This window comes from Tachyglossus aculeatus, chromosome 3 (genome assembly GCF_015852505.1).
Source record: "Tachyglossus aculeatus isolate mTacAcu1 chromosome 3, mTacAcu1.pri, whole genome shotgun sequence".
Classification (NCBI taxonomy): domain Eukaryota; kingdom Metazoa; phylum Chordata; class Mammalia; order Monotremata; family Tachyglossidae; genus Tachyglossus; species Tachyglossus aculeatus.
The window spans coordinates 89,651,373-89,678,994 of record NC_052068.1 but is presented as its reverse complement, the minus strand read 5'-3'; the positions used below and the strand labels follow the sequence as shown (position 1 = coordinate 89,678,994).

Here is a 27,622-nt window from a genome sequence, read left to right as displayed (position 1 = left end):
GCAATCAATCAGTCAGTCAGCGGTATTTATTGAGCATTTACCATCTACAGAGCACTGTACTAAGCACTTGGGAGTGTACAGTACAATTGCATTGGTAGATGAGTGCCCTACCCTCAATGGGTAATCCAGAATCCTTCTTTTCCTTCCCTCTATTCCCATTTTTTTCTCCTCCTACTCAAAGCCCCACTGGAAATTTCTGGAGCAGAATCAACTTCCTGCTTCTTCTTCCCACCTATTCCCAGGTGCTCCAGTGCTGCAAAATTACAAAATTACAGTGATGACCCGAGGGATGCACGGTGGCGAGGAGGAGCAGGGAGGACCTACCGAGGACCTAGTGGGTGATTCTTCCACCCCATACTGTTGATGCCCTTACAATTTCCCCTCTCCACCTCCAACCCCTAATTCTTTTTCCTTCACTCCAACCCAAGTCCCTCTCCTTTATAAAGCTACTAAAAATCCACTTCCTCCATGAAGCCATCCTAGATTAACCCTATTTGGATCCACTCAGAGCTGCTTTCCATAGCAATCTCTGAGCATCTCAGTATTAGAGTGTCAGTCTTTATTCTGGGGTTGTTTCTTGTGCATGCCTCAGAGGTTTGAGGAATGCTGTCATTTTATCCACATTACTTGCCCAAGGTCCCAAAAGCAAGCACATGATAGAGCTGGGTTTAGCAGCCAGATTTCCTCCTGACTCCTCAGGCTATGCTCTTTCCAGCAGCAAGTCAAGATTCCAGACTTGACCAAAAATGTAAGGCCAGGCTAAATCAGCATGGCCTAATGGATATGATCAATAAATCAATGAATATGATTGAATGAATGAATGAGGCACAGAGAAGGTAAGTGACTTGCCCAAGGTCACACAGCAAGCAATTGGCAGAGCGAGGACAAGAGCCCAGGTCCTCTGATTCCCAGGTCAACACTCCCTCCACTAGGCCACGGTTTTTCCAAAAAGAGGCCAGGCTTGAAATAGGTGAGGCAAAGGGGAGCACCAGAACATGGTCTGAACCTATTTATGTTTGCCTTTGGGCTTCTGAATCCCAGTCTTAGAGCTCAGGAGTTGAAGATGGAGTCCAGCCCTTAATTACGGTTTTTACTAAGCCTTTGCCCTGAAGAAGGTATCAGATCATCAGGTGGCAGGATCAGAGCCATCCCTGACTGTACCTTCTCGTAAAACAATCGCTCAATCCTCCTGTCCTCCTTCTTCAGGGAGAGCCAGCGACCACAAAGGAACAGGAACTCGTCCTCATTGGTATCATTCCAGATGTCCACTTTCTCCAGGTACCAGTCAGGCAATAGACCGCTGTTGTCGTGACGGATCTTGATCTTGTAGATGACTCCAAGGTCGGCAGCCTCGATGATGAAAGTATCATCCTAGGGAACACGGACAGGGAGACTTGTTGTTAAGGATGAGCCCCCCTACGTGCTTGGATATGACAAGGGAAGCAGTGTGGCCTAGTGGAAAGGGTTCTAATCCTGGTTCTGCCACTTGCGTGTTTTGTGACCTTGGGCAAGTGACTGAACTTCTCTGTGACCCAGTCATCAGATCCATAAAATGGGAATTAAATTCCCCTTCCCTCCGACTTAGACTGTGAGTTTCATGTGGAACAGGGACTGTGTCCAACTTGATTACCTTGAATCTACCCCAGTGTTTAGAACAGTGCTTGACACATAGAAAATGCTAAACAAATACTAAAAAAAAACCCCAAAATGTTGTTGCTCAGGAGCACCAAAATGCTCCTGAGCATTAAACCCTGGAAAGAAAACTGAAGGAAGTGATTCCTGGTGGGGGGCACAAAATTGGGAAGATAGGAAAGGGAAAAAGGACCAAAAGCCAAGCAATGCCAGAGAAAAATGGTTTTAAATTTTCATTCATAAGGAGAGGGTGGACTGATTCATAAATTGAGCAAATAAATGCAAATTACTGGGAAAATTAAAGGGGGTAGAAAGATAAGGGAGCTTTTATCAATCCTTCAATGGTATTTATTGAGCGCTTACTGTAAGTTATTCAATCCATCACTAAATCCTGTCAATCTCACCTTCACAACATCGCTAAAATCCACCCTTTCCTCTCCATCCAAACTGCTACCACATTAATACAATCACTCACCTTATGCCACCTGGATTACTGCATCTGCTATAGCTAGTGGTCACTATGGCTGCGGTTGTGACTGTGGACTCTGAACTGGGAGGAGCCTGAAGTTCTCCTCTAGCCACAGTGCCCTATTGATCTTTATTGTTGCCTTAGTCTTTAATTTAATCTCTCCTAATATGTCTGTCAGTCCCTTTTTCCCCTTATTATTTTAGTTTGTGAGCCCCCCAAAGGACAGGGACTCTGACTAATTTCCAACTATATATTGCTTCCCAATGCTTAGTACAATGCCCTGCACACAGTACTCATTTAATGTATACTATTGCTACGCCTTCTATCTCTCCTTGACGCTGCCAACCTCTTCCTCCACCCCACCTCACCCACTCACCAACTTGGTCATACCCTCGACCTCATCATCTCCTACCGCTGCACTGTGTCCACCCTCACCAACTCTGTGATCCCTCTCTCTGATCATAATCTTCTCACCTGCCTCCTCACTCACACACCTTTCCCCCGTAAATCTGTATTACTCCCTCACAGAGATCTCCGCTCTCTGGACCCCACCCATCTTTCGGAGCGCCTCACACCCCACCTCGCCGCCCTCTCCTCTCTACCCAGTCTTGATGATCAGATTACTGCTCTCAACTCTACCCTTTCTACTCAGCTAGACTCGCTCGCTCCCCTTTCCCTTCGCCGCTCTCGCACCACTAACCCACAGCCCTGGATCACTGCCACTGTCCGCCTCCTTCGCTCTTATGCTCGAGCTGCCGAACGCTGCTGGCGAAAGTCTAAACACCATGCCAACCTCGTTCACTTCAAGTTTATCCTTTCCTGCCTTAACTCAGCCCTCTCTTCTGCCAGACAAAACTATTTCTCCTCCCTTATTGACACCCATGCCCATCACCCCCCGCCAGCTCTTCCATACATTCAACTCCCTTCTCAGGCCCCCGGTTCCTCCCCCTCCTCCTTCCCTCACCCCCAACGATCTGGCCTCCTACTTCATTAACAAAATTAAATCCATCAGGTCCGACCTCCCCAAAGTCTCTTCCCCCCTTTCTCCAACCCCCCGGCTCTCAACACTCTCTGCTACTCTCCCATCCTTCCCAGCGGTATCCTCAGAGCAACTCTCCTCCCTCCTCTCAAGTGCTACTCCGGCCACCTGTGCTTCTGACCCCATTCCCTCTCATTTTATGAAATCTCTCGCTCCATCCCTTCTCCCCTCCTTAACTTCCATCTTCAACCGCTCACTCTCCACTGGTTCCTTCCCCTCTGCCTTCAAACATGCCCATGTCTCTCCCATCCTAAAAAAACCCTCTCTTGACCCCACCTCACCTTCTAGTTATCGTCCCATATCCCTCCTACCATTCCTTTCCAAACTCCTTGAACGAGTTGTCTACACGCGCTGCCTAGAATTCCTCAACAACAACTCTCTCCTCGACCCCCTCCAGTCTGGCTTCCGTCCCCTTCATTCCACGGAAACTGCGCTCTCAAAGGTCACCAATGACCTCCTGCTTGCCAAATCCAACGGCTCATACTCTGTCCTAATCCTCCTCGACCTCTCAGCTGCCTTTGACACTGTGGACCACCCCCTTCTCCTCCACACGTTATCTGACCTTGGCTTCACAGACTCCATCCTCTCCTGGTTCTCCTCTTATCTCTCCGGTCGTTCTTTCTCAGTCTCTTTTGCAGGCTCCTCCTCCCCCTCCCATCCTCTTACGGTGGGGGTTCCCCAAGGTTCAGTGCTTGGTCCCCTTCTGTTCTCAATATACACTCACTCCCTTGGTGACCTCATTCGCTCCCACGGCTTCAACTATCATCTCTACGCTGATGACACCCAGATCTACATCTCTGCCCCTGCTCGCTCCCCCTCCCTCCAGGCTCGCATCTCCTCCTGCCTTCAGGACATCTCCATCTGGATGTCCGCCCGCCACCTAAAGCTCAACATGTCGAAGACTGAGCTCCTTGTCTTCCCTCCCAAACCTTGTCCTCTCCCTGACTTTCCCATCTCTGTTGACGGCACTACCATCCTTCCTGTCTCACAAGCCCGCAACCTTGGTGTCATCCTCGACTCTGCTCTCTCATTCACCCCTCACATCCAAGCCGTCACCAAAACCTGCCGGTCTCAGCTCCGCAACATTGCCAAGATCCGCCCTTTCCTCTCCATCCAAACCGCTACCCTGCTCATTCAAGCTCTCATCCTATCCCGTCTGGACTACTGCACTAGCCTTCTCTCTGATCTCCCATCCTCGTGTCTCTCTCCACTTCAATCCATACTTCATGCTGCTGCCCGGATTATCTTTGTCCAGAAACGCTCTGGACATATTACTCCCCTCCTCAAAAACCTCCAATGGCTACCGATCAATCTGCGCATCAGGCAGAAACTCCTCACCCTGGGCTTCAAGGCTGTCCATCACCTCGCCCCCTCCTACCTCACCTCCCTTCTTTCCTTCTACTGCCCAGCCCGCACCCTCCGCTCCTCCACCACTAATCTCCTCACTGTACCTCGCTCTCGCCTGTCCCGCCATCGACCCCCGACCCACGTCATCCCCCGGGCCTGGAATGCCCTCCCTCTGCCCATCCGCCAAGCTAGCGCTCTTCCTCCCTTCAAGGCCCTGCTGAGAGCTCACCTCCTCCAGGAGGCCTTCCCAGACTGAGCCCCTTCTTTCCTCTCCCCCTCGTCCCCCTCTCCATCCCCCCGTCTTACCTCCTTCCCTTCCCCACAGCACCTGTATATATGTATATATGGTTGTACATATTTATTACTCTATTTATTTATTTATTTATTTATTTTACTTGTACATTTCTATCCTACTTATTTTATTTTGTTGGTATGTTTGGTTCTGTTCTCTGTCTCCCCCTTTTAGACTGTGAGCCCACTGTTGGGTAGGGACTGTCTCTATGTGATGCCAATTTGTACTTCCCAAGCGCTTAGTACAGTGCTCTGCACATAGTAAGCGCTCAATAAATACGATTGATTGATTGATTGATTGATTGACTACTAAACTCTCCTTTTAAAAACTTACATTTCCTTGCCAACTCTTATAAATCTGCTTTAGTTTATGCATTAGGAATCATTTGCTCACTAATTAATCTCTCTTCCTCTGCATAAATCTGGATTCATTTTACTTAGATTTGCAGCATGCTTTTTCTTAGATACATTTCCAAGGAAAGCAAGTGGTGTGGTAAATCTGAGCCACAAACCCTTGTGAATATGTACAGGGATGTGTGCACATGCATTATGGTCTTTGCTTTAGAAAATACTGAAGGTGTCAGAGCAGCCCAGCTTGATGGAATGAGCATGAGGACTCGGAGCACAGGAGATCTGAGTTCTAATTCCAACTCTGCCACTTGCCTGTTGTGGGACTTTGGGCAAATCACTTAACTGTTCTGTGCCTCAGTTTCCTCAGTGGCAGAATGAGGATAAAAGATCTATTCTTCTTCCCTGTTAGATTTTGAGCCCCATGTGGTACAAGGACTGTGTCCTAACTGCTTATAATTTGTCTACCACTGTGCATAGTTAGTGGCTTGCATATGACAAGTGCTCTAGAATGCAAGCTCATTGTGAGCAGGGAATGTGCCTGTTTACTGTTATATTGTACTCTCCCAAGTGCTTAGTACAGTGCTCTGCACACAGAAAGTGCTCAATAAATATGATTGAATATTTAACAAATACCAATATTATCATTGTTCTATCATTTTCAACAGTTTGGCCTGTGGAAAGAGCATGAGTTGGGAGTCAGGAACCTGGATTTTAATCTTGACTCTGCCACTAGCCTGCTATGTGACCTTGGAAAAGTTACTCAATTTCTCTGAGCTTCAACTTCTTCATCTGTAAAATGGGGGTTTAAGAGCTGTCTTCCCCCCACCTTGGACTATGAGCCCTGTGAGAAACAGGGACTGTGTATCTACCCCAGTGCTTACTAAAGTGTGTGGCCTATAGTAAGCACTTAACAAGTACCAATATTATTATTATTATCTGCTACAGCACTGAAAAGCAGCCCGTCCAAGGAAAGAGCAGTCCCAGCTCCTTAGCTCCATCAGAGAATGGCTTCCATCCAGAACTCTTCACCAGGGAAGACTGTAAGCTCATTATGGGCAGGGAACATTTCTGCTAATTCAGTTGTATTGTACTCTCTCAAGAGCTTGGTACAGCGCTCTGCACATAGTAAGCTCTCAATAAATACCACCAGTTGATTGCCAGTATATCAATATCTGCCTCCCCGTCTAGACTGTAAGCTCACTGTGGTCAAGAAACATGTCTACCAACTCTGTTGCACTATACTCTCCCAAGAATTTAGAACAGTGCTCTACACACAATAAGTGCTTAATAAATACCATTGATCGACTGCCAGGACATCAGCATCTGTTATCCCCTCTGGACTGCAAACTCACTGTGGGCAGGGAACGGTTCTGCTAATTCTGTTGTACTGTACTCTCCCAAGAGCTTAGTACAGTGCTCTGTGCACAGTAAGCACTCAGTAAATACCATAGATTGATTGATTGAAACTGCCAGCCAGTTGGCAGTACCTTTCCTCTTTCAAACTTGTTCATGCTGTTTTCTGACTTGCCGAGGAACCTCTCTCCGGTGTCTCCCAAATCCCCATAGATGGTGATGAAGATGTTGGCGTCGGTTCCAGCCCCAGGGATATCTCCAGTATAAATTGCCACGGAGTACAGGACGACTGCACAGACAAACAAGAGAAAAAGCCATCTCAACAGGATAAAACCAGGCTCTCCTGTTAGCGACACACCAACCCCTCACAGTAAAGCCAAGAGAAGTCAAGACTTTTGCAACTGAGGGGCAGGTCGGTTACCCCTGTGATGGATCTGGACCCAGGTGTAATCTGGGTATTTCATTTAAACTACAAAAATCAAACAAAAATTCCTCACTAGAGGCTTTATAGCACTCCATCACCTTGCCCCCTCCTACCTCACCTCCCTTCTCTCAGTCTTCATCCCAGCTTGCACATTTTGCTCCCCTAGTGCTAATGTTCTCACTGTGCCTTCATCTTGCCTGTCTCGCCTGGCCTGTCTTGAGCCCTGGCCCACATCCTGCCTCTGGCCTGGAATGCCCTCCCTCTATGAATCTGACAGACAATTACTCTCCCCCACTTCAAAGCCTTCCTGAAGGCACGTGTCCTCCAAGAGGCCTTCCCAGATTAAGCCCCACTTTTCCTCATCTCCACTCCCTTTTGCCTCACCCTGACTTGCTCTCTTTGCTCTTCCCCTGTCTCCTACCCCCACGGCATTTATGTATATATATATGTAAATTTATTTATTTGTACTGATGTCTGTCTCCCCCTCTTTAGACTGTGAGCTCATTGTGGACAGGGAATGTCACTGTTTATTGCTATATTGTACTCTATTAAGTGCTTAATAAATACGATTGATTGAAATATGATTGAATGAATGAATACAGGGAGAAAACGAGAAGTGGTGTGGCCTAATGGATAGAGCACAGGCCTGGGAATCAGAAGGACTTGGGTTCTAATCTCTGCTCCACCAGTTGTCTGCTGTGTGACCTTTGGCAAGTCACTTTGCTCCTCTGTGCCTCAGTTGCCTTGTCTGTAAAATGGTAATTAAGACTGAGCCTCATATGGAACATGGATTGTGTCCAACCTGATTAGCTTGTATCTAACCCGGTGCTTAGAACAGTGCTTGCAACATAGTAAGCACTTAACAAATACCATAAAGAAAGAGAAGAATAGAGTAGAACAAAGTGGAATTCTTTAGCCTCCTCTACAAGCCCAAGGGCGAAAATATGGATTGCTTCAGTCCATAGTTGTGGGCTTCCATGGTGATAGGCAGAAAGGAGAGTGTGCATGCAGAAGAGTAGGAAGCAGTAAAAGCCACCATTCCATGGACTAAAGAACAAAATGGACTGGCTAGAATTTCCCCTCATCAGTTAAAAGTTCAGGAAAAGGTCCTGGATGATGGGGGAATTCACTGTATTATCGAAATGCCTTTTTTCTAAGGCTTGAGAGACAAAGTAGAATTTGTCATGGCCCTTACTATCAAGCGGTTCCTCCACTTCTTTGTAGATTTGTCTTAATGTCCCATCTTTGGCCAGTTTTTCTGTGAAGATATCATAGGGTACCAGTTCTCGGATACACTTTCCATCATCTTCAGAGGATGCCAGCCATCGATCACATGGGAATGTCAGAGTTTCCGAGCCCTAGATGCATGTGGAAGGAAAAATGCAATCATCAACAGGGGGAATGCAGCAACCAACTATTCTTCAGCTCTGGGGCCTCTCTCTATTCAAGTAATGGTGGTATTTGTTAAGCACCTTCCATGGGTAAAGGACTGTACTAAGCACTGGCGTAGATACAAGATAACCAGGTCAGACACAGACCCTGCCCCACATGGGACTCACAGTTTAAGAAGGAGGGAGTGTAGGTATTGAATCTCCTTTTTACAGATAGGGAACCTGAGATACAGAGAACTGACTTGCCCAAGGTCACACAGATGGCAACTGGCAGAGCCAAGATTAGAAGTCTAGTCCTTTTTTTAAAATGGTATTTAAGTGCTCACTATGTTCCAGGCACTGGACTAAACACTTGGGTAGATACAAGTTAATCAGGTTGGACACTGTCCATGTCCCACGTGGGGCTCACAGTCTCCATTTTACAGATAGGGTAATTGAGGCACAGATAAGTTAAGTGACTTCCCCAAGATCACACAGCAGACAGGTGGCAGAGCCAGGATTATTTCCAGTGGTTTAAAGGAGAGATGGGACACACAACTGTTTAATCACTCAGGTCCTCCTGACTTCTAGGACTGTGGTCCTTCCACTCAGCTGCGTTGCTCTTTACAATGTAAAAGAACACAAGGAGTTCATTCCTTTGAGAGAAACCATAAAGAGAGCACTACTTTTTTATGATATTTGTTAAGCACTTACTACATGCCAGCCACTCTACCAAGCGCTGGACTAGATAATAATAATAATAATAATAATAATAATAATAATAATAATGGCATTTATTAAGCACTTACTATGTGCAAAGCACTGTTCTAAGCACTGGGGAGGTTACAAAGTGATCGCATTGTCCCATGGGGGGCTCACAGTCTTCATCCCCATTTTACAGATGAAGTAACTGAGGCACAGAGAAATGAGGTGACTTGCCCAAAGTCACACAGCTGACAATTGGTGGAGCCGGGATTTGAACCCATGACCTCTGACTCCAAAGCCCGGGCTCTTTTCCACTGAGCCACGCTGCTTCTCTAGATACAAGTTCATCAGGAAAGGACACTGCTCATGTTGCATGTAGGGCTCACAGTCTTAATCCCCATTTTATGGATGGGGTCACTGAGGCACAGAGAATTGAAATGGCTTGCCCAAGGTCACACAGCAGATAAGTGGCAGAGCTGGGATTAGAATCCAGGTCCTTTTGACTCCCAGGTCTGGGCTCTATCCATTAGGCCATGCTCCTTCTTAGCTTTCCCAACTGCCCACCAAATCAAACCAAAGACATGTGAGAAGCAGCGTGGCTCAGTGGAAAAGAGCCCGGGCTTTGGAGTCAGCGGTCATGGGTTCAAATCCCGGCTCCACCAGTTGTCAGCTGTGTGACTTTGGGCAAGTCACTTCACTTCTCTGTGCCTCAGTTACCTCATCTGTAAAATGGGGATTAACAATAATAATAATAATAATGGCATTTATTAAGTGCTTACTATGTGCAAACCACTGTTCTAAGCGCTGGGGAGGTTACAAAGTGATCAAGTTGTCCCATGGAGGGCTCACATTCTTAATCCCCATTTTACAGATGAGGTAACTGAGGCACAGAGAAGTTAAGTGACATTCCCAAAGTCATACAGCTGACATTGGCAGAGCCGGGATTTGAATCCATGACCACTAACTCCACAGCCCATGCTCTTTCCATTGAGCCATGCTGCTTCTCTAAGATTAAGACTGTGAGCCCTCCTTGGGACAACCTGATCACCCTGTAACCTCACCAGTGCTTAAAACAGTGTTTTGCACATAGTAAGCACTTAATAAATGTCATTATTGTTGTTATTATTACTATTTATTTATAGATGATTTATGCTGGAACTCTTTAGAGGTGATCTATTCACTCAGCCCTCCATTTCCTTGTCTCTGGGTAGTACATCCTGTTGGTGAGCAACTCGCATTCTAATATCTGTCTCCCTCACTAGACTGCAAGCTCTTTGAGGGCAGGGCTCTGGCCTGGACCAACTCCATTTAACTGGACTTTCCCAAGTGCTTAGCACAATGCTTGGCACACAGAAAGTGCTTGAGAAGCTGTGTGGCCTCGTGAAAAGAGCATGTGCCTGGGACCCATAGGACATGGGTTCTAATTCCAATTCCACCATTTGTCTGTTGTATGACCTTGGGCAGGTCACTTCACTTCCCTTTGTGTCAGTTCCCTCATCTGCAAAATAGGGATTCAATACCTGCTCTCCTTCTAACTTAGACTGTGAGCCCCATGTGGGACCTGAAGATCTTATGTCTACCCCGAAGCTTAGTTCAGTGCTTGGTATATAGTAAGCGCTTAGCAAATACTACAATTATTAATAAATTCTGTTGATTGATTGGTGGGTTTAGGCCCCATCATATGAAGGGTGCTGGCTGAAAAATGCATCTCTGATCCTCTGGGTGTCACAGGAAGTCTATATGGGATCTCATGTCCTCAACATCTTGGGTTTAAATCTGCTCTTGGGATAAAGCTCCCTCCTGCTCCTGTGCCACCAAACATTCCAGTATTGTTTCTGGACTGAGAGCAAACAGGTTTTGGGTGGCATTTTAGGGGTTTCACTTCCTCTCCTCTAATTCTCTCCTTGAACCTCTCCAATCTGGCTTCCACCCCCTTAACTTCACAGAAACTGACCTCTTAAATCTCTTGCCAAAGCCAACAGCTTCTACTCCATCCTAATCTCCTTCGACTGCTCAGCTGCCTTCGACACTGTCGATCACTCCTTTCTCCTAGAAACGTTATTCGACTTCGCCTTCATTGGCACTGTCCTCTCCTCATTCTCCTATTTCTCTGGCTGCTCCTTCTCAGTCTCTTTCACAGACTCCTCCTCTGCCTCCCACCTCCTAACTGTAGGAAACCCTCAAGATTTAGTTCTGGGTCCCCTTTTATTCTCCATTTGCACCTCCTCCATTCAACACTCACCTCTATGTGGATGATTCCCAAATCTACATCTCCAGGCCCGATCTCTTGCCTTCTCTGCAGTCTCACATTTCCTCCTGCCTTCAGAACACCTCTACTTGGATGTTCCACTGATACCTCAAACTTAACACTTAAACTTAAACAGAATTCCTTATCTTCCCACCCAAACCCTGTCCTTCTCCTGACTTTCCCATCACTGTAGACGGCACCAACGTCCTCCCTTTCTCACAAACCCATAACCTTGGCATTATCCTCTACTCATCTCTCTCATTCAACCCATATATTCAATCTGTCTCCAAATCCTGTCAGTTCATCCTTCACAGCATGGTTAAAATCCTTCCTTTCCACTCCATCCAAACATCTACCACATCAATCCAAACATTTATCCTATCCTGCTTGATTACTGCACCAGCCTTCTTTCTGACTACCCTGACTCCTGTCTCTCCTTTCTCCAGTCCATACTTCACTCTGCTGCCCGGATTATTTTTCTACAGAGTTTCCCCACTCCTCAAGAACCTGCCATCCACCTCCTTGATTTCCTACTACAATCCAGCCCACCACACACTTCACTCCTGTAATGCCAACCTACTCACTGTACCTCAGTCTACTCTATCTCACTACTGGCCTCTCACTCACAACCTGCTTCTGTCCTGGAAATATCCTCCCTCTTCCTATCCCACCAGCAATCCCTTTCCTCACCTTCAAAGCCTTATTAAAAGCACATTTCCTCCAAGACGCCTTCCCTGACTAAGCCCTCAGTTCCTCTTCTCCCATTCCATTCTGCATCACCCTCTTAGATTTGTACCCTTTATTCACTTCTCCCTCTGTCCTGCAGCATTTATGGGACTCTGGTGCTAATTTATTTACTTATATTAATGTCTGCCTTCCCCTCTAGACAGTAAGCCTGTTGTGGATGGGGAAAGTGTCTACCAACTCTGTTCCACTGTACTCTTCCAAACGCTTAATAGAGTGCTCTGCACAGAGTAAGCCAGTACACGTTGAATAAATACGATTTCCTTCACCGTCCCGATCTGCCCAGGGGTGTTGAAGCATTGCAGGGTGGTGGGACTGTCATGGGTGGGAGCGGAGAGGTAAACAGTCAGGCAGGCCTAGGGGAGGTGGAAGCAGGGAGCACTGTTACAGTGCTCAGCTACAACTGCCTCCTTCTAGGTGTCCCTCCTGCACCATTTCCTGGTAATGGCTGGAAAGTCATTTGGCGGATAATAAATGTGATTGGTTTCATTAGGGCTGGATTGTGGCCCTGAGCTATTAGTGCTCTGACAGTCTTTTGAGATGCCAGGCTCTCTTCTTTCTCAGGCGGCTGTGAATGGGTTATAATTGCCTGGGGTAACTCCCGTATCACACATAACTTCATTGTGATGCTAGATGCACTTCCCTGACAAGTGCTTCCAATGGGCTCTGAAGTGGTACTGACCTCATTTCTCCTCCGCCACCTATAGACACACATAGATCCGGTCTTCACAGTCGAATCGGAGAACACAGCTCTCAGCCGTCCTGGTGGCTGAATATCTTGCGGATGGCTACAGCTGCATCAAGCACATCTCAGCTATTTTCTCCTCCCCGGCAGGAAGCAGAAAGCTCAGCAAAATTGTGGTTTCTGTGCTCCTCCCTCGGCCCTCCCTCTCTCCCTGCTCCCATGCCCTGTGATTTTCCACGGTTGCTGCTTCTTTCCCTCACTAATGTCTGTTTTAAATACTGCCTGGCCACTTGCTCTGGCAGCTGCTACTTTTTTTTCTTTTTTTTAAATGGTATTTCATTCATTCATTCAATCATATTTATTGAGTGCTTACTGTGTGTAGAGCACTGTACTAAGCGCCTGGGAAGTACAAATTGGCAACATATAGAGATGGTCCCTACCCAACAGTAGGCTCACAGTCCACATGTCTGCTGTGTGACCTTGGGCAAGTCACTTAACTTCTCTGAGCCTCAGTTACCTCGTCTGTAAAATGGGGATGAAGACTGTGAGCCCCACGTGGGACAACTTGATCATCTTGTATCTCCCCCCAGCACTTAGAACAGTGCTCTGCACATAGTAAGCGCTTAACAAATGCCATTATTATTTATTTATTTATTTATAAGGGGGAGACAGACAACAAACAAAACATTTGGACAGGTGTCAAGTCGTCAGAACAAAAAGAATTAAATCTAGATGCACATCATTAACCAAATAAATAGTAAATATGTACAAGTAAAATAAATAGAGTAATAAATCTGCATTTACTATGTGCCAGGCACTGTATTAAGCACTGGGGTAGATAGAAGATCAACAGACTGGACACAGTTCCTGTTCCACGTGGTGCTCATAGTCTTAATCCCCATTTTACAGATAACTAAGGCCCAGAGAATAATAATAATAATAGTAATAATAATAATGAGTTGTATTTGTTAAGAACTTGCTATGTGTTAAACACTGTTCTAAGCGCTGGGGTAGATACAAGATAATCAGATTGGACACAGCCCCTGTCCACATAGGGCTCACAGACTTAATCCCCATTTTACAAATGGGGTGACTGAGGCCCAAAGAATTGAAGTGACTTGCCCAAGGTCACACAGCAGACAAACTGTGGAAGCAGGATTAGAACCCAGCTCCTTCTGACTCCCAGGCCCATGCTCTATCCGCTAAGCCACGCTGCTCCTTTTCCTGAGCTGTCCATTTCCCAGTTTGAGAGGAAGGCCTTCCAGGTAGTGGGTAGAACAGATGAAAACCCAGCTGAGAGGTGGTGTTGTGGGGTGGATGGATCACTTAAAAACAGAAGAGCTGGATTCTAATCCTACCACCACCATTCACCATGTGACCATGGGCAGAATGCCGGTCCACTCTGTGCCTGTTTCTACATTATCACCACCTCATCTACAGCTGGGGGATTACTACCCATTGAAAACACTACATCAGAAATCTTAGGTTTGTTTTTAGTTTAGTTTTTTTTTTTTACTAACTCTTTCCTTCCCAAATCGCTGTTTGATGGTGTGCTCCTCCCCAGAATTACCTGCATGGAATTGTGGCTGACTGGAGTATAAGAAACTTCTTGAAATTAGGATCAGGTCTGCATAGAGTTATCTATTCATATTAATGTCTGACTCTCCCCTCCAGACTAAAGCTCGCTGTGGGCAGGAAATATGTCACCCAAACTCTGTTGGATTTTTACCTCTCCTCCCCCCGACACTTAGTACAGTGATCTGCACACAGTAAGCACTCAATAAATACCATTGATTGATTGATTGCTATAGAGCAACATACATTCATTCATTCAATTGTATTTATAAGCACTTACTGTGTGCAGAGCACTGTACTAAGTGGTTGGGAAAATACAACAATAAACACTGACATTCCCTGCACATAACTAATGCACAGTCTAGAGGAGGGGAGGCAGACATCAATATAAACAGACATCAATACAGATAAATACAATTACAGATATACACATAAGTGCTGTGGGGTTTGGAGGCGGGGAAGAGCAAAGGGAGCAAGTCAGTTTAATGCAGAAGGGCATTCCAGGCCAGAGGCAGGATGTGGGCCAGGGGTCGGCGGTGAGACAAGTGAGATTGAGGCACAGTGAAAAGGTTAGCACCAGAGGAGTGAAGTATGTGGACTGGGTTGTAGAAGGAGAGAAGTGAGGTGAGGTAGGAAGGGGCTAGGTGATGGAGTTTTTTAAAACCAATGGTGAGGAGTTTTGGGTTGATACGGAGGTGAATAGGCAACCACTGGAAATTTTTGAGGAGGGGGGTCGTGTCCTGAACATTTCTGTAGAAAGATGATTCGATCAGCAGAGTGAAGTACGGACTGGAGTGGGGAGAGGTAGGAGGTTGGGGGGTCAGCAAGGAGACTGATGCAATAATCTAGGTGGGGTAGGATGAGTGACTGTATTAACATGGTAGTAGTTTGGATGTAGAAGAAAGAGCAGTTTTTAGCGATGTGGGACTGACAGGATTTGGTGAAGGATTGAATAGGTAGGTTGAATGAAAGAGAGGAGCCAAGGCTAATGCCAAGGTCATGGGTTTGTGAGATGGGAAGGATGGAGGTGCTGTCAGGAAAAGGATAGGGTTTGAGTGAGAAAATAAGGCACTCTCTTCTGGACATGTTAAATTTGAGGTGATGAGAGGCTACCCAAGTAGAGATGTCTTGAAGGCAGAACAGATGTGAGTCTGGAGAGAGGGAGACAGATCAGGGGAGTAGGTGGAGATTTGGGTATCATCTGCATAGAGATAGTAGTTGAAGCCACGGGAGTGAATGAGTTCTCCAAGAGAATGGGTGTAGATGGAGAATAGAAGGGGACCGAGAACTGAACCTAGAAGGACCCCCACAGTTGAGGGTGGGAGGCAGAGGAGGAGCCCGCGAAGGAGAGTGAGAATGAACCGTCAGAGAGATAAGAGGAGAACCAGGAGAGGACAGAGTCAGTGAAGCCTAGGTTAGATAACGTCTCCAGGAGAAGCAGGGGGTCCACAGTGTCAAAGGCAGCTGAGGGGTCGAGGAGGATTAGGATTGAGTAGAAACTGTTGGATTTGGCAAGAAAGTGATCATTGGTGACCTTTGAGAGGGGGTTATCTGTGGAGTGAAGGGGACTGAAGCCAGATTGGAGGGGATCCAGGATAGAATTGGAAGAGAGGAATTTGAGACAGCATGTGTAGATGGCTTGCTCAAGGTGTTCAGAGAGGAATGGTAGGAGGGAAATGGGGAGATAACTGGAGGGAGCTATGGGGTCAAGGGAGGTGTTTTTTGGGATGGGGAGACATGGGCATATTTGAAGGCAGTGGGAGAGAATCCATTGGAGAGTGAATGGTTGAAGATGGCTGTTAGGGAAGGGATGAGGAAGTGGGGGAGAGTTTTGATAAGGTGAGAAGGAATGGGATTCTATGCATATTGAGGGTGTGGCATTTGAGAGGAGGCAGGAGGATGGGAAAGCTGAAGAGGGATGGGAAAGTTGAAGAGGGGGCCGGAAGAGGGAGGGACTGCAGAGGGGCAGGGGCAATTTTAGAGTGCTCACATCTGATGGTGTTAATCAGCATCGGTTTGGAAAAAAATGCAGAATCCACATATTTTTCAAGAATCCTAATGAAGCTGACCTTATTAGCCAGTTAAGACAGGGAGATCTACTTCCAGCATATTTTTCTGAACACAGCAGAGAAGGACTGAAGACCATTAAGTGGCTTTCCTGCAGATGGGCATTTTTACCGTGTGACGTTCCTCCTGATTAGCTCAAGAGTCTGTCCAATTGACAGCTGTTGTCTGAGGGTGCTAGAGTCTCTGTCCCCCCACTTTCCATCCTTCCCCAAAGCTGCTCAGGCTCTGAGGGCTATCCTGAGAATCTCCTCAACCTCTCAGGGAGGTAGCAGGTATGGGAAGGACTAGGTCCTGGGAAATGGTCTGTCTCTCAAGCAGGCAAATGCAAATCAGCCCTTCTCCCTTCCAAACTCCCTCCTGCCCTGGCCCCAATATTGCACAGGCCTAGCACAGGATGGTAACCCGGAGCACTGGGTTCTAATCCTGAAACTGCCATGTGACCTTGGGCAAGTCAGTTAATTTCTCTGGACCCCACTTTCCTCATCTGCTAAATGGGGATTTGATAGTTAGTCTCCCTCCTCCTTAACAATGGTGGTATTTGCTAAGCACTTACTATGTGCCAGGCACTGTACTAAACACTGGGGTAGATACAAGATAATCAGGTTGGACACAGTCCATGTCTCACATGGGGCTCACAGTCTTAATCCCCATATTACAGAGAAGGTAACTGAGTTGCAGAGAAGCTAAGTGACTTGCCTAAGGTCATATAACAGAAAAGTGTCGGAGTCAGGATTAGAACCCAAGTCCTCTGACTCCCAGTCCTTTGCTCTTTTCACTAGTCCACAATACTTCTCTAAGACTCTAAGAAAAGCAGCAAAGACTAAGAGTCTTCTCTTACACTGCAAGCCCCACATGGTACAGGGACTGTGTCTGATTTGATTTGTATTGTGTCTACCCCAGCGCTTAACCTAGTTCTTGGCATATAGTAAACTCTAAACAATTACACAATTATTATTATTTGCACTATAGCCCAAAGCAAGACCCTAGCAGGTCCTGCCTTGGCTCTTTTAGGTTGCAGGACAGAACCCCGAAAAGCACAAATATCTCACCCAAATGGGGATTTCTGTAGACAGAGTTAGTAGACTGGGGGAGTTTGGGAGAAGAGAGACAAGGAAGTTGGTAAAAGTCTCAGCCTTGGGGAGGACCAGATCTGAAGAACTCTCTCTGGCCTTCCTGCTGAGCTGAGAGAAGCCAGCTGGCCAAGGGAAGCCAGAGGAAGCCAGGGAGCTCTCCTTAGCTGGGTAGCTCACCAATTTCCAGTCACACCTGGGTGGCTCTGCCAGCTCCCTTCTGCTGCTCTCCTGGCTGAGGTCAGGACAGAGCCGTGCGGGGGGTGGGAGGGAACATCTGGGTGGGTACTGAATAGGCAGAAGCTCCAGTGGCAGATATAAAGTTTCTAAAATCCCACCAATGTTTTTGCTGCATTGATCTGCTTTGGCCCAGAATAGACCTGATTTTCTATATGTGGAGCAGCCCGACCTTGATAAAGACAGAAGGCAGGAGGAATCCCATTTCTGCAGGGGTTTAAGCTAGATGCTTCAGGTGGGAAATCTTTCTTTCCTCATATGTAACCTAAATTCTTACTGTTACACTTTTCCTACTTCTAAAGAAATAAGCCTGACACTCAGAAGGGCTTTACAACCCAATTTCTACGAAGCCCAAGAAAGAGTCTCCTCATGAGGGAAGAGCCCTAGGCTCCTGCAGGTTGTGTAGGCATCCGGAGTGAAATCCCACAGTGTAAGAAAATAAAAATTATGGTTCTTGTTAAATCTTTACTTTGTGCCAAGCACTGTTCTAAGCAGTGGGATAGGTATAAGTTGAGAAGTTGAGAAGCAGCGTGGCTCAGCGGAAAGAGCCCGGGCTTTGGAGTCAAACGTGAGGGGTTCAAATCCCGCCTCCACCAATTGTCAGCTGTGTGACTTTGGGCAAGTCACTTCACTTCTCTGTGCCTCATTTCCCTCTTCTGTAAAATGGGGATGAAGACTGTGAGCCCCACATGGGACAACCTGATCACCTTGTATCTCCCCCAGTGCTTAGAACAGTGCTTTGCACATATTAAGCACTTAACAAATACCATTTAAAAAAAAAGTTAAACAGATCAGACACAATCCCTGTCCTACACTGGGCTCACACTCTTAATCCCCATATTTTACAGGTGAGGCAACTGAGGCACAGAGATTCATTCATTCTTTCAATCGTATTTATTGAATGCTTACCGTGTGCAGAGCACTGTACTAAGCGCTTGGGAAGCACAAGTCGGCAACATATAGAAACGGTCCCTACCCAACAATGAGCTCACAGTCTTGTGTAGGCAGTGTAGCAACAGCAGCAATGGAATTTATTAGAGAAGAGCATGGGCCTAGGAGCCAGAAGGTCATGGGTTCTAATCCCAGCTCCACCACTTGTCTGCTGTGTGACCTTGGGCAAGTCACTTCACTTCTCTGTGCCTCAGTTACCTCATTTGTAAAATGAAGATTAAGACTGTGATCCCAAAGTGGGACAGGGACAGTGTCTAACCTGATTACCTTGTATCTACCCCAGTGCTTAGTACAGTGCCTGGCACACAGTAAGCACTTAACAGATACAATTATTATTATTATTATTACTGAGCACTTACTGTGTGCAGAGCACTGTACTAAAACACTTGAGAGTTGATAGATACATTCCCCACCCACAATGAGCTTACAGTCTAAAGGGGAAGACGGACATTAATAAAGATATGATTTATAATAATTTATAGAAGTGTACATAGTGCTGTGGGGGTGAATTTCAGAAGTCCAAAGGTCACAGATCCAAGTGCGTAGACAATTTCAAAAGGAAAAAGTCAAGCGATCAGCCAAGTGACCAAATGAGGTTCCTCAACCCTGTGAAAGACCACTCTTTCACAATATAATAATGATGGCATTTATTAAGTGCTATGTGCAAAGCATTGTTCTAAGTGCTGGGGAGGTTACAAGGTGATCAGGTTGTCCCACGGGGGGCTCACAGTCTTAATCCCCATTTTACAGATGAGATAACTGAGGCCCAGTGAAAGTTAAGTGACTTGCCCAAAGTCACACAGCTGACAAGTGGAGGAGCTGGGATTTGAACCCATGACCTCTGACTCCAAAGCCCGGGCTCTTTCCACTGCGCCACGCTGCTTCATATGGTTCCAGGAGGGCAGAGATGGGTTATCTGCAAGTGAACCTCATAAGGTTTTGAAGCCACTTATTTGACTCCGACTCCTCTCTCCAGAGGTCTCCTGTGGGCCTCTCCTTGGTTGTCTGAGAGTCATGTTTGGAAAAATAAAATCCTGGAATCAACATCCATAGCCAAGGGCCCAAACCCTAGCTAGATTGCCAGCTATGTTCCCATCATTCATCTACACTCCACCACTCCCAGGAGCCTGGGGCTCTGTTAAGTGAACACAGAAGGGGCTGAGAAGTTTCTGTAATTCCAATGGAGGGGCTTACCTCTCCTCCAGGCAGAAGTCTCCGAATATCAATATGGTCGCAGTGCCAACCGGGATTGATTCCTGAATTGTCATGTCCAATTCGGATTTTTTCAAGTACTTCTCCCACGTCCTCTAGCTGCCAAGATCATAGAGAGAACTGCAGGTTAGGAAGAGGAGCCTGAAATCCTGTTGATCTTTTCAGGAACATCATCGTCGGCTTTTGTATTTTTCTTCTCCTTTCCTCATAGGGCCAGGGACTGTGTCTATATCTCATCTATGTATTTCTTTCTTAGTATTTAGAACAGGACTGGACTTTGAATAGAGAAAATATTTCATAAATACTATACTACTTCAAAACCAGCACACCACTACTCTCCCTATCTTCAAAGCCATACTAGAATAACATCTCCTCCAGGAAGCCTTCTCTGGCTAATCTCTCATCTTCCCATCCTGCTTCCCCACAGCTACATCACCTGTATACTTGAGTTCTCAACCATCAAGCACTTAGGTACTCACCTCATCCTCTCTCAACATAGCTCTTATTTAAGTTTCTTTAGTTCCTTCCCCACCAGCATACCTGTAATTTATTTATATTAATGTCTTTCTCCCCTTTTAGACTGTACACTCCTTGTTGGGAGGGAACATGTATATCTATTTGGTTGTATTGTACTCTACCAAGCAGTTAGTGCAGTGCTCTGCACACAGAAAGCACTCAATAAATACCACTGGTTGATCTATTAGTTGATATCTTTGGTTGCTATCTCCTACTTGTAATTTATTATAGCTTCAGTCCCCATGACTACATCGTAAGCTACTTGAGATCATGTCTACTGACTCTGTTGAACTCTCCCAAGTTCTTAGTTCAGTGTTGTGCACAGTGGTATTTATTGAACACACTGTGTACAGGGTGTAATATATACAGAGGTGTTACAAGTGATCTTTGGCCAAAACTAGCTAAGAGTCTATAGTTTTCTTTGCACAGACTAACCATTCAAGAAATACCCTTAATGGATCAAGATACAGCCCAGCAGATTTTCAAAACTCCCACTTTAGGGGTTAGTGCAAATGTTTGCCTTCCCTGTTCCTTAGAAAGCAGCATGGTCCGGGAGTCAGAGGACCTGGGTTCTAATCCTGACTCTGCCAGTTGTCTGCAGTATGACCTGGACAAATCGCTGCATTTCTCTAGGCCTTAGTTCCCTCATCTGCAAAATGGGGATTATATCTTACTACTTCCTTCCTAGACTGTGAGCACATACCTAGACAGAGACTGTGTCCAAACAGATAACCCTGTAGATTCCTCAGTGCTCAGAACTGCTTTGCACATAGTTTTATTACTATTATTATTATTGTTATTTCAAAGGGGAAATTGACGCAATTCAGCACCGGAGATAGGAGAACTATCTCACAGTCCTCTCTAGACTATGTGCTCATTATGGATAAGAAGTGTCTGCTAATTCTGTTGCATTGTTCTTTCCCAAGCGCTTAGTACAGTGCTCTGCAGAGTAAGTGCTCAATAAATACCATTAATTGATTGATTGTTCTAATTCTGCACTTGCTCTGCTGTGTGACCCTGAGGAAAAAAAACTTAATTTCTGTATCTCAGTAACACCATCTGCAAAATAATATCTGCCTCTCTCTCATATGGAGGTTTTTGTGTCCAGGCAAGATGGGATCTTTGATGGCAAAGCCCTATGAACAGGGTAAATGCTAGATAACAGGCTCATTTGTTAAGCCCCATCAGGTGTGGTTCACCGTATTAACCACTTGGGAAGTTCAACCCAGGCAAGTAACACATTCCCAGTCCACAAGGAGCTTGCACTCTAATGGGATAGACAGACTTAAAAGTATTTAAAAATGGAGTAATCAAAATAAATAATCATATGTACAATTTAATGAATCCACCATGGGAATCGAGAATACAGAGCTCGGTTTCCCAGGTTCCACTGTCTCTAACTCCCTACCTTTCAAAGTCACTAAATACTCCCCCCCCAAAAAAAAACCTCACCTTAGAGAGCCCTGGGCTGTCTGTAATCCTCATGTTCTTTTCAAGGTCTTTTATGCTACGAATTATGGCAGTTCACAAAGAAGAGATGGAATATATTTTGCTCCTCATCAAGAGGAACTGGGAAGGGAAGAGATAAATGGTTTGTGGCCGGTTAATACTTTATTTTAAGTGCCAAGGAGGAACAAGGTTTTCATTTGCTGCTCCTAAGGATTTACTGACATCTTGACTTCTTCCTGGAAGAGGATAAATTCAAAGGGAAAAAAATCCAGCAGGAGAATTACATACAGGGATTAATGAAAAACTTCATTGAAGAAAACTCCCTGGGAACTCCGCTAAAATCTATGTATTCTTCTCCAGTCTTTCATTGTGTCAAACTCAGGCTACTTGCATGATGCATGTCCCCGAAGCAACAACTTGGGTTGGAAATACATTCCCTTCCTGAGGAAGAAGAATTAGCCCTGGATTTGCACTCATTTGAAAAGACAGAATTTCCTAGAGGAAACTGGTCCTGTAGGCAAGACATGTGGGCAAGAGGAGGGTGTTTTCAGAAACAGAGGGCTGGGTTGGATGATGTGGGAAGGGAACAATCTTCTCAGTTATAATAATAATAATGGTACTGGTTAAGCACTTACTGTGTGCCAAGTACTGTTCTAAGTGCTGGGGGAGATACAAGATAATCAGGTGGTCCCACACAGAGCTCACAGTCTTAATCCCCCTTTTCCAGATAAGGGAACTGAGGCACAGAGAAGTTAAATGACTTGCCCAAGGTCACACAGCAGACAAGTGGCAGAGCCAGAATTAGAACCCACATTCTCTGACTCCCAAGCCCAGGCTCTTTCCACTATGCCATAATGCTGCTCTATATTATGTCACTGGTTCTTGATATGACCTTAAAGTCAATTAATCCATATCCTACCTTGTGAATGCAGGCAGATAAATATCCAGACATCCCAAATATGTGAGGATATGCATGTAAAAAAATGATTAATCATAATAGTGATATTTGCTTGGCACTTACTATGTACCAAGAACCATACTAAGCACTGGGGTAGATACAAGATAATACAGCTTCCATATAGGGCTCACATTCTAAGATTTTAAGTAGCAGGGAGAACAGGCTTTGAATTCTTATTTTCCAGATGGAGGAACTGAGGCACAGAAAAGGTAAGAGACTTGACCAAAGTCACACAGGGAAGGTGGTGGAGCCGGAATTTGAACCCAGGACCTCCAACTCCCGGATCCGTACTCATCCCACTAGGCCACACCGGTTTCCTGCAAGTACTCTGATCACCCTTTCAAGTTTCTGGAATTGGTGTCTTATATGATTTTTATGCAAGCTTTTAAAAGTTGTCTAAGAAAATACACCAACTCAATCATTTGTGTCACATCTAGAAGCAGAAGCAGCGTGGCCTAGTGGATAGAGCACAAGCCTGGAAGTCATAAGGGCCTGGGTTCTAATATCCCAGCTCTGCCCCTTCCCTGCTGTGTGACCTTGGGCAAATCACAACTTTTCTGTGCCTCAGTTCCTTCACCTATAAAGTGGGGATTAAGACTGAGAGCCCCATGTGGAACAGGGACTGTGTCCAACCTGATTTGCTTGTACCCGCCCCAGCACTTAGTACAGTGTCTGACACATAATAAATGCTTAAATGTCACTATTATTATTATTATTATGTATGTATTTTGAGATGTCTTTTTGTTTGTTCTGACTCACACAGTAGTCTTCCCAAAGACAGGGAGTGTGTCTTTCTCTTACTTCTTAATTCCCAATTGTAGTATATCTTACCCTAAGTACACAGTACACTATACTCTGCCAGGTCACACGCAGTCAGTACGTGTTTGGACTAGAACATGGCGACAGTTTCAGGGCACGTTCTCCTGACAAAGCATATCTGTCTGGATGCAGCGGGATGTGGTGTTGGAGGGAACGGATGTCAGCATATGCACGGAATTGGACACGGAGTAGATACTAGAGCACAAGATTTCCTTCCTGCAGGGTTCAGTAAGAATATCACCCCATGGTATGGGAGGAATGGTTTTTAGGCAGGGTGTCTAGACCCAGACTCTGACTGAATGGCCCATCAGATGGAACAAATCTGAGGTGGGTTCTTCCTAAAGGAAAGAAACAGCTTTGACTAATGGATAGAGCATGGACTTGGGAGTCAGAAGGAGTTGGATTCTAATCCCAGCTCCACCACTTGTCTGTTGTGTGACAAGGGGCAAATCACTTCACTTTTCTGTGCCTCAGTTATGTCATTTGTGAAATGGGGATTAAGACTGTGAGCCCCATGTGGAACATGGGCTGTTTCCAACCTGATTAATTTGTATCTACCCCAGTGCTTAGTACAATGCCCAGCGCATAGTTAGCACTTAAATGCCACAAAAATTTTCTTTTAAAAGGGATCTATAGCACAAGTTCTCTATGTCCTGCCCCTGCATCCACTGTGGGCCATTACTGAGCCAAATCAATCAATCAGGTATGGATTGGGTGCTAGGTGTACTAGGCACCTGAAGAGTTTAGGGGAGTAAGTAGACAAGATCTCCAGTGGCTTACAATACAGCAGCAGAGACAGACGTTAAAATAGATTACAGATAGAGAGAGGAAGTGAGTATAAGGATACATACATTAGTGCTGTGTATGTGTGTGCAGGATTGCGTATTTCTTTGTGGTGTTTATTAAGTGCTATGTGCCAGGCACTGTACTAAGTGCGGGGGTAGATACAAGCTGATCAGTTTGGACAGAGTCCATTACCCACATGGGGCTCACAATCTTAATCCCCATTTTACAGATGAGGTAACTGTGGCACAGAGATTTGCTCTAGGTCACACAGCAGACAAATGGAAGAGCTGGGATTAGAGAACTCAGGTCCTTCTGACTCCCAGACCTGTGCTGTATCTGCTAGGTCATGCTGCTTTAATATAATAATAATGATAATAATAATAGTGGTATTTGTTAAGCGCTTACTATGTGCCAAGCACCACCCTAAGCACTGGGGGGATACAAGGTAACCAGGTTGTCCCACATGGGGCTCACAGTCTTAATCCCCATTTTACAGATGAGGGAACTGAGACACAGAGAAGTTAAGTGACTTGCCCAAAGTCACCCAGCTGACAAGTTGCAGAGCTGGGTTGCATAGCTGTGCATGTGCATAGGTGTGCGTGTGTGTGGATGCGTGTGTGTGATTGTAGTGGTGGGTTGGGATGAGCACTTAAGTGCTTAGAGGGAAGTCCAAGGGGTGGATCAAAGCAGCAATCCCTTGAGTTGAGGTAGTGAGAGACTAAACCCTAGATTATAACAAACTAGGCACTGAGGCCCAGGGTGAAGGAGAGTGCAGGGTTCAGGCTCTGGGGCAAATGGAGGAGAAGAGAGAGAGAGAGAGATCGTCAGATGGGGAGAGGAGGAGACCAGAAGAGACAGATAAAGGAACTCAAGGTGACCTCTTGAGTTCCCCTCTAGTTCTAAGGGTTTATGCAAAAGTTAACAGGCTTACAAGACAGGCCAGGACTTTTCAACTTCCCCACATGGGAAGAACAGGGAGCATCATGGAGCCAAAAGGGATTGATCACTCTATGTCTTAATCCCAGTTCCCTTACCAAACACTTAGTACCATGTCCTGCAAACAGTGAGTGCTCAATAAATACCTTTGACCATCAGACTGACTGAGATCTTGATGGTCAGAGAGTGTGGGTGTCTGTCTCCCGTGATCCTGCCCTGGGAAGAATTTTGGATTATTATGGTATCCGTTGAGTGCTTACTACGCATCAAGTGCTGTTCTAACCACTGAGATAAATACAAGTTAATCAGGTTGGTTGCAATCCCAGTCCCACAGCCTAAGGGGGTGAGAGAACAGGTATTGAATCCCCATTTTTACAGATGAGGACACTGAGTCACAGAGAAGCAAACTGCCTGAGGTTACACAGCAGATGGGAGACAGAGCTGGGATTGCCTCTCCTTTTCCCTGTCCCACTCTGGATCTTTACTCCTCCAGCTGAGCACTTTGCACACAGTAAGTGCTCAATAAATACAACTGAATTGAATTGAATCCAGCAGCCTCAGCTCCCACCCGACCGGAGGCCTTGGAACCCACCTCCACAATGAAGCGGTTGGCGGATTTCCTCTCGAAGTAAATCCGCTGCTCCCTCTTGTTGGAGCACAGGGACTTCTGCTGGGTGCAGACCGCGTCACAGCCGTAAATGACGATGAAGACGTTGGCGTCCGTGCCGGCACCGAAGAGGTCACTGGTGTAGACGGTGATCTCGTAAGGGACAACTGACAAGTGGGAATGGAGAGAGTGTATCAGTGTGGGTCCAAAGGGGAGGAACAGAAAGGGAGATGATGGAGGTGATTTTAGAATGGAAAGGCATCTCGGGGGGGGGGGGGGGGTTGTGTGGTATTTGTTAATTGCTACTATGTGTCAGGCACTGTACTAAGTGCTGGAGTAGTTAGAAAGTAATCAAGTTGGACAAAGTCCCATCCCATATGGGTCTCAGTCTTGATCCCCATTTTACAGATAATGTAACAGGCCCAGGGAAGCATAAGTGACTTGCCCAAGGTCACACAGCAGACAGGAGGTGGATCTGGGATTAGAACCCAGATCTATACAAGACGACTGAAAGAATGAATGAAAGTTCTCTCTGATTCCCAGGGCAGTGCTCTATCCATTAGGCCGTGCTGCTTTTCGTTTTGGGGAGAGAATGTTTCTACCAACTCTCTTCTATTGTACTCTCCCAAGCACTTACTACAGTGTTCTGCACACAGTAAGTGCTCAATAAATGTCACTGATTAATTGATAGGTTCAGCAAATCGAAAGCCACAGGGATGGGATAGCTATTGCCCAGCTAGGGGATTTCTGGGTAATGCTCTCAACTCTTCTCAACATCAGTGGTATTCACTGAGTATTGTACTGTACTAAGTGCTTGAGAGGGCATGATACAAGAGAATTAGTAGACTGTTCCCTGCCCACAAAGATCTTATAATTGCAGCCAACATGTCTGAAACTGGAAAATCCAAGGACCAATTTTTGCCAAACTCGTGTGTGAGGGTAAATACTGGTCAATAATCATGAAAACCTGAAGCTGGAAATGTCCCTTTGAAGTCATTCAGACCATCTTTGGACTGAAACACACCCCACCACTCAAAGTAAATAGGAATCTACAGAATCTATTTATTTAAAGGCCCTCAGAGAAACAGACTGCATAGAGTTCTGCAGGCCCCTATTCCAATAATTTAACAACCTCCCTGACTGAAAATTTTTCCATGTATGGGAATGGCTATAAATCAGTCAGCATGTATGATGGGGCAATTCTAAGCAGCTACTTCCTTCTTCCACTACCCTTTCTCCTGAATCCTAGTCCTGAATGGAACTTTGAGAGGTTATCTTATCCATTCCCCTGCCCCTGAACTACTAAACCTAGCCATTCATCATCAGTGGTATTCATTGAGCTCTTACTGAGTGCAGAGTAGAACACTGAGTGCTTGGGAAAATATGGAGTTAATAGACAAGACCCCTGGCCTCTCAGAAATGCTTTCCTTCTTTCCAAAGAAAGCCCCTCCTTCAGTAATAATTCCATTTATTAAGTATACCATTATAATTCTGTTTCATATCACATTGAATATAATTCATTATGAAATTTATTATACAGAATACAATTACATGTGAAGTGATAGTTAATAATATTGCTATGAATAGTGGAGGGTCTTGGTTTGCATTATTAATAATAATAATATTAATACTATGCATCTACTCTAGGCCAAGAGTTGAGGTAAATGCAATACAATCAGATCAGACACAGTTCCTCCCCGACATAGTGCTCATCATTTCAGGGGGAGGAAGAACAAATCCCCATTTTACAGACAAGGAAAATGAGGCCTAGAGAAGTTAAG

General features: G+C 45.6%; 1 protein-coding gene across 2 annotated transcripts in view; it reads right to left on the bottom strand.

Annotated features, from left to right (window-relative positions):
* Window positions 1-27,622, bottom strand: part of LOXHD1 (lipoxygenase homology domains 1) — a 260,830-nt gene that overhangs the window by 75,031 nt on the left and 158,177 nt on the right. For both annotated transcript variants that reach the window (XM_038744101.1, XM_038744102.1), the window contains 5 exons: window positions 25,827-26,008; window positions 19,753-19,869; window positions 8,102-8,264; window positions 6,617-6,771; window positions 1,162-1,371 (listed from right to left, as the gene is read on the bottom strand). In XM_038744101.1, the coding sequence (XP_038600029.1) occupies window positions 1,162-1,371; window positions 6,617-6,771; window positions 8,102-8,264; window positions 19,753-19,869; window positions 25,827-26,008 (827 nt within the window). The remainder of the gene's footprint in view (window positions 1-1,161; window positions 1,372-6,616; window positions 6,772-8,101; window positions 8,265-19,752; window positions 19,870-25,826; window positions 26,009-27,622) is intronic.